We start from the raw sequence: 7500 nt of genomic DNA, 5'->3' as shown, positions 1-7500 counted from the left end.
AAATGCTCACCTAATCACAAGGAGGAATATACCTACATAGAGTATGTATACGTCAATGATAACTGTGTAACATATTTGACATAAAATTAGAGCCAATGACTCTACTTGACCCGTACAGAATGATGTCACTAGATGTCGCCAACACAGATCGAAACAGGCTGCACGCGCCTTACATAAATTGACACCACAAACATTTACACTTTAATTAAACACAGCAGTTAACTGATAACATGAGAAAAACTTACGACCAACCTATAACAGCTCCCATATATTTTCTTTACGATCACAGGTTTGCCAAGTATATGTACAATATAAATACGATTTCGAACGTCACTCGAAGAGTATTCGAAGAGTAGTACAGCTATGGTGTTCAATAACGAAAGCAACCCACCTGCAAAACGTGGAATGTGACCCGTCGAGTGTAAAAAGAAGATTCGAACCAAGATCCCTGACTTAGTTCGGCGGTTCGAACGTAGAGCTGAGCAGTTCGCTCAGCATCATTTCGTCAGACGCGCGCTCCGTGAAGGCATCGATGGCGGACGCTTCGCCGCAGTCCTTCCGCTCGACTTCACTGTGCGGCGCGGCGGCCAACACTCCACTCTTGACCGCGCGACTGCGGCCGCACCTCACGGATTGCTGGATGTTACTTGAGCTGCGATAATGCAACAGTTCCTGCAGGGTCAGCCGCTCCTTCGCGGCCACGTCCTTGCTCTGCGGCGGCAGCGGCGGACTCCCCGTCCTGCCGCGATCGAGGCTCGGCCAGGGCGACCCGGAACCAACGTTCGTGGCGCCGCCGCCGCCGCGCTTCGTCCGCCGCGGCCGATTCGCGTGCTTGCCCCGCTGGTCCTCGATCGGCAACCCGGCGGCCTTCTTGCGGTAGAGCGCCTGCAGGCGCACGCGCGAGATGCCGAGCGCGTCGCACACGGTGCCCATGCATACGCGCACGCGCTCGCCGACGCTGTTCCACAGGTAGTAGAGCGGCGTGCGCTGGCGCCGGCTCGCCGCTGCCTCGCGGTACAGCGCCCCCTTGCGGTAGCGGCGTTTGACGTCGCGCACGTCGACGAGTGCAGCGATCATCGCCTGCTGCTCGTTGTACGTCTTCGAGTGAAACTCGTTGAAGAGCGCCGCCTTCTGCGCGAGCGGCACCTCACAGCACTGCAGGTTGTTGCACTTGCACACCTTCTGCAAGAGCCGAGAGAAATGGCGTTTTTTTCCGTCGTAGAATATGAACGGCGTAAGTGGGTTGAAAAGCGCAGCGAAAGCGGATCGAGCGAACACCCTCTGTAAAAGGGTGACACGAAGCGTTGCCATGCACTGGATAATGAGCGGCACGGAAAGACGGAAGAAGATGCAAAAGTGTACTAAGATACAGTGACTGGTTAGCTGTGGCAGGCGGGGGGGGGGGCATACAACTACCGCTCGATTACGCATTGTCGAGGGGCGCGCAAATCGGTGAGAATGCTACTTCTCTATCAGAAATGCGAAAAGACTGAATAAGCTGAAAACCACACGAGAGAAGTGAATATTTTGCATCAAGTTCTAAACGTGCCCAAAACGAATGTATTTGCAGCCATGTGCTTCTCGTGGGAAACCATGGATGGTGAAAAATTGCTTGTGGTGTTATCACCGAGCTTGAATATTTTGTACACGCTCAGGTATATATCCAAGATATGCGCATGAAACGGCAGTTTTATCAGGCAAGCTGAACTGCCGTGCAAATGTCAGCCGTGACTCACCTCAGCTGATGGTGGTTTAACAGCTGGTACCAACACTCCTCTGCTGTTCTCATATGCTTCCCCTCTGGCTTTTCTCAACTTTGATATGTTGCGTTTCCAGGTTTCAGGCTTGCGCTCCCTCTTCTTTGCCTTTGGCTCGTTTTTCTGTTTTACTTCGCGTCTTCGCCGTGGTTTGAAGATTTCGTTCTTCTCAATCATTGGCTAGTAAATGATTGTTGGGGGAAAAATGGATTGCATTAATAATAAGACTTCTTTGACACCAGTGCCTAGTAAGACAGTACAAGTAACAATTTAATTTATGACCCTGTATTGCTAGAGCATCAAAAAAGAAACTAAATCACAAGGTGATTATTTCAGTGTGGTTACAATGTAAAGCCTATAATGCAATTTTAAAATAGTGATATCGAAAAGCATCTAGATTTTCTCTGTGAATTATTGCATTTTTGCAAATAGAAGTACCTTTAGTTCTTCATGAGCGGAGAGGTTTGCTATGTGTGAATCGCACTGCGAGGTTGCATATATCTCCACGCCTGCGAGGCTACCGATGCTCATGTTCAGCGGTGCAGAGGTCACGTAGCCGGTCACGCTCGGCCTCTGCACCGCGCCAAATGCCGGCTGGCCACCAACCGACGCGTACACGGGGAACGCAGCCTGGTCGACGTTGAACAGCTTCAGGTGCTGGTTCACCGGTGCCTGCAGCTCACCGTGTGCGGCGGCGTTCTGCTGGTAGTGACTACTCCACGGCGCAGCCTCGGGTGCGGGCGTGAAGCCCTGGTGGGCGCCGTACAGGGCGGGCACGCGCTGCGGGAAATGCACGCCCGCTAACGCGTCACCGCCGCTGTAGTGCCACGCCGCGTCGCCGCTCTGCAGGTAGTGCCGGGCGTGGTGGTTCCCGGCTGTCGCAGGGAGCCTCCGCGAGCACTCGCCAACCTCCTGCGACACGAAGCCGCTGCCGTCGGCCGCTGTTACGCCGTGGCGGCCGGGAAGCGCGTATCCCTGCACGAGGCCAGCTGCCGGCGGCGCACCGTGCGCCGTCCTGCCGCAGTCGCCGCGCGGCCCGAACGTCGTGTTGAGCAGCTCCTTCAGCGTCATCGCTCCGTCCGTCTCCCCGAGCGACGTGCCGACCGCCTCGATCTCTCTCTCGCCGCAGGCACCCGACACCGGCTCGACGGCGGCGGGGCGCGCGCGCTTCATCCGCGGCTTTGCGCCGCGCAGCCCCCGCGTCGGCCGATTCGCGTGCTTGCCCCGCTGGTCCTCGATCGGCAGCCCAGCGGCCTTCTTGCGGTAGAGCGCCTGCAGGCGCACGCGCGAGATGCCGAGCGCGTCGCACACGGTGCCCTGGCAGACGCGCACGCGCCCGCGTGCGCCGTCGCGCAGGTAGTACCACGGCGTGCGCTGGCGGCGGCTCACGGCGGACTCGCGCGCGCGCCCGCCGCGGCCGCGGTAGTGCCGCCGCACGTCGTGCACCTCGACGAGCTCGCTGATCATCGCCTGCTGCTCGTTGTACGGCTTCGAGTGCAGCTCGCGGAACAGCGACGCCTTCTGCTCGGCCGTGACGTCGGCGCACTGGAACGTGCAGCGGCAGATGCGCTGCAACAAAGCGATTGCTTTGTTCTGAGTGACTTTTTTGCCGAGTTCTACAGGTTTTCGGTTCGCACGCACTGTTACAACCGATTTTAGTGTAGGTGGTTAGGTCGTCGCTTAAAGGTGATTCATTGTAGAGAACATTTTGTGCATGTAAAGAAGGCTTTTAGATGAGTAATTAATGGGAATGATTTTACTTTGTCTGCCACTTGGTAGTTGCTTGAAAGCATTTCATTTCAGAAAATATTTCACGACTGTGGAGCCAGCTTTTGGGTTAGAAATTAAAGAGAGATCGTTTTTAAAGGACGGTGCACTAGCACTCTATGGTACTCCTGACGTGTCTGTGATGTTATGAGGTGGCACTGGCTGACCTCCCTGTAGACCCACACTTTACCTGATTATCCTAAAGATGTACCGGTGTGCTCTACTCTTAAAACACTGAATGCATGGGAATAACAAAATGTGATAGACGTATAGAAGACAGGCAAAAACGTATGTTGGGAGCTCTGCCCTGGTTACCTCAGGTGATGGGGGTTTGATAGCTGGCACTAGAACACCCCTTGTGTTGATATATGCTTCTCCTTTTGCCCGTTTGATCTTTCTTGAATTCTTCTTCCATGTCTCTGGCTTACGCTGCCTTCGTTTAGGCTCCTTCTTTCCTTGTTTGCTATCATCTACTAAACGATCCTGCAATATTTCACAGTGATCTTGCACACAATATGGACAGAATATTAATTCAATATTTTACGTACATTATGTACACCTTGGTTCAACAACAGTTAAGCAACCAGAAACATAATCAAGATGCTTGGGTTAACGTGGCTGCTTCTCGCAGCAAAATGCAAAGAGCACTGTGCAAGCCTATTGTGAGCTCGTTAATGTTGTAAAAATCCAGGACAACTCATTTGTATTGCTACTTTTATAACATTTCTTCAGCAAATCTAAACAGTCTTACGAAAGTAGTACCACAGCAAATTCCCTCGAACTTATGCTGTGCCATTGCGCATGTGCGGTGCTGGAAGTGAATGTTTACACATCCTGGACACAGCCGAGCCATCACAATTTTCATTAACTGTTTTTTTCTATGATAAAACAAGTTATAATTTATTATTCGATGTTTGTTCAGTACAAAATTGTGAAATTTGTTCAAATCATATGTTAACTACATTACTTATGCAATCAGCAAACATATATAGTTTTCTTTCCAGGAACTATTTGCGCTAGGGTAGGCCTACTGTTAGTGCTCTCAGCCGCTTCGCTTCGCACAATTTATGTGTATCTATTTGCCAAAACTTTCTCTAAGAAAGTTTTTAAAATGCTCTACTTCAGAGCACATTTCTGGCTCAATGAGAACATTTTGTGATGTTGTCAAGAGTCAATCAATTTTTGTTAGAATTGTAGGAATCTGATGCTGTCATACTGCAAGTATGCTCACAGTAGTTGTATTTATGCATTTTGTTGCGAGAACCAGACGCTTAAAAACAGGACAATGTCGATGACTAATCCAAACATGGCACAAGGACTTTTTGCAAAAAATAACACCTCTATAGCTCATATAGGACTTATTTAGTCATAATGATAGCCTTTGCCATATTAGTTATGTCACATGACATTGCACAGACAGTATTTAATACTGTAAAATAACTTAGTAAACTGTTCCAGCTTCCCAGGCCTAAAATACTATACCTGGTTAAAGTAATTATTACGAGTTTTCCAGTGTTTTCACCACTTTCGTGATACCTACCATTATTGCTTGAGTAACAGCAATTGTCTAGAGTAACAATCAAATGTCTGAGAACCTTCGTATTCACCAAAACATGCAATTTTCGAACTACGTGTAGTTTGGTAAACAATCGTTTGCTGTAATCTTGAAACTAGAGCCGGCAGGCTTGGACTAGCTAGTAGCGCCGCCGCCTATCTCCCATAGACATACAGTCTCTCTCAAATGCAGTTGTTTTCAATTAATAACCGACAATTTACAAGTTTACCAATTCTGCCATTATCGTGACACGATAAAATAGACACGAGACTATATTTCGCTATATTTTTTTGGGGTTGAGGGTTTCTGAGCAAAACTGTCGTAATAATAACTTTAAGCGAACCTAATATAATACAATGCTAATTTTAGCAGCTTTACATGCCACAGGGCGTCGGTACAGCAGAAAAACTTATTCAAACAATATGTACCTGTGGCTGATTTTCCTGGCCAATGCCTCCAGGTCCAGGATTCCTCTCGATGTCACCAGCAAGAAGAAGCAATGACTCTGACATTGCGCCAATAAAATGTTGGTCACTCACACTGGTACATACAGTTGCAACGATTAAAATGGTCACTGTTTTTTACTCCAACATGGCCACCGACCTGAAATGTAAACAATTTCACAAGATATATTTTATGGGATAGTAATGCATGAATAATAAAAATTGTAAAAAAAACATGCCAAAGTGTAAAGCACCATATATGACTATATATCGAAGACGGAGGAAGACAAAGCTGATCAGGTAGGCACTAAGGTAGCTCTAGAAGTTTAACTACAGCCCTTTGGTATAGCTAATACGAACCCACTGGTTCTAAACAATCATTGGCTCCGTAACATTAACTGCGTGAAAATGGTGTTGTGCATACGTAAAACACGAGTGTGTGCGCTGCAGACAGCGGTAAAGCATCGGTAGCAAGTCGATCTTACAACATTGATTTCATCATCAAAATGCCTATAAAAAAACATATCTGCATACCTTATTCACTCCCATCCTTTGAAAACCTATAAAAACTGCAATAATGACTCCCAGAATGATGGTTACAATCGGGTACAAAACACGACACCATTTTCACGCAGTTAATGTTACGGAGCCAATGATTGTTTAGAACCAGTCGGTTCGTTGTCATGCCACCGTGACGTCATCACTTCGGAGCTCTATATTCCTCCGCTCTACCACAGGCAGTGCGTGTGTGCTGTGCCTGCGGCAGAGTGGAGCGCTATAGTTTTAGAGCTAGCACTTCAGTAGCTCTAGTACTGTAGCCCTGCGCTCCGCGCTGCAGCTAGCACTTGGGCAGATCAACACTGTGGATCACAGTAGAAAAGGCTTCAAAATTGCAATTACTACTTAGGACTAATAACTGGTAATACTAATGCTGAGAGGGTCTATGTCCACCAGGGTACTGCCGGAACGTACTCTGGGTACGGTCCGGTATACCGGAACGTACCCTGGTACTATCTAATATGCCGGACCGTACCTCGCCTATTCCACTAACGAGTCTAGGGAGTCGCCTACGCCTACTCCCTAATCCTAACACTAACCCTAAAGGCTAAACCTAACCATATCAAATAGTTACCAGGGTACGTTCCAGCAGTACCCTGAGGGACATAGACCCTATGAGTATGAGCAATACTAATAGACAGTAATATATTTCACAACGTTGTTTTTAGGACTAACCTATTTTACAAACTACCTTTGCTTTAGGTTATTACTCGTAGTAATATTATAGTAGCCACTACTAGCTACGAGCAGTGAATGCCAGAATAAGCAGATGAATGGCCCAACGCTCGACTTCCTCCTACATTAGCCCGGCGAGACTGTGCGACTGATTGTCTATACAGGTCTTCTAACCCTAGCAAGACCGTTTCTTGGAGCTATACAATACGGTCTTATAACACTAGCAAGACCGTTTCTTGGAGCTACTCCTGATCATGCACTACTGCCACTAGGACTAATTGCCAACAGAATGTTACCAAGTGCTGAAACATGAAGACGCAGGCTTATATAAAACATATTAAATTATTATAGAGGCTCAAAGAGAATGAAGACGAATAATTATCCAATGAATGATGCACTGATGCAATGATGGGACTAGCTCTAGTACTATAGCCCGCGTTCATTAACTGCCGCAGGGCTATAGAACATTTTCAGCTAGATTTCGCTGCTGCTCTTGGTCCCGACTGGTTCCACGAAAAATGGATCGCAAAACGCAAAATGATCAGGCTTTTTAACACTTATTTATCTACATGGACATCTCACCTATCTTTTTGAACACTTTCCACCCGGGAGAAGAGGAGGCGAGCAAGCTGGTGGAGAAGGGAGGTGGTACGAAGCTCGGTGGAGGAGGAGATAGGGAGGAGGGCGGAGAAGGCTGGTGGAGAAAGAGGAGGCCGCGAGAAGCTGGTAAAGAGGGGAAAGCTAC

General features: G+C 48.3%; 2 protein-coding genes across 2 annotated transcripts in view; both read right to left on the bottom strand.

The window, feature by feature from the left end:
* The window catches only part of LOC106811333, a 3276-nt gene extending 383 nt beyond the window's left edge, over positions 1-2893 (bottom strand). Inside the window, exons 1-3 of the mRNA XM_014814914.1 lie at positions 2196-2893; positions 1737-1937; positions 1-1182 (exon numbers count right to left, since the gene is read on the bottom strand). The exon at positions 1-1182 is cut by the window's left edge and continues 383 nt beyond it. Coding sequence (XP_014670400.1) covers positions 454-1182; positions 1737-1937; positions 2196-2828 — 1563 coding nt within the window. The 5' untranslated portion in view covers positions 2829-2893 and the 3' untranslated portion in view covers positions 1-453. The remainder of the gene's footprint in view (positions 1183-1736; positions 1938-2195) is intronic.
* A 33-nt stretch (positions 2894-2926) lies between these two features.
* The window catches only part of LOC106811329, a 5439-nt gene continuing 865 nt past the window's right edge, over positions 2927-7500 (bottom strand). The window contains exons 2-5 of the mRNA XM_014814910.1: positions 5508-5682; positions 3840-4007; positions 2977-3326; positions 2927-2936 (exon numbers count right to left, since the gene is read on the bottom strand). Coding sequence (XP_014670396.1) covers positions 2927-2936; positions 2977-3326; positions 3840-4007; positions 5508-5591 — 612 coding nt within the window. The 5' untranslated portion in view covers positions 5592-5682. The remainder of the gene's footprint in view (positions 2937-2976; positions 3327-3839; positions 4008-5507; positions 5683-7500) is intronic.

This window comes from Priapulus caudatus, unplaced genomic scaffold (assembly GCF_000485595.1).
Source record: "Priapulus caudatus unplaced genomic scaffold, Priapulus_caudatus-5.0.1 Scaffold528, whole genome shotgun sequence".
NCBI classification, from domain to species: Eukaryota; Metazoa; Priapulida; class Priapulimorpha; order Priapulimorphida; family Priapulidae; genus Priapulus; species Priapulus caudatus.
The sequence above is the reverse complement of the archived record's forward strand: the minus strand, read 5'-3'. Positions and strand labels throughout refer to the sequence as shown.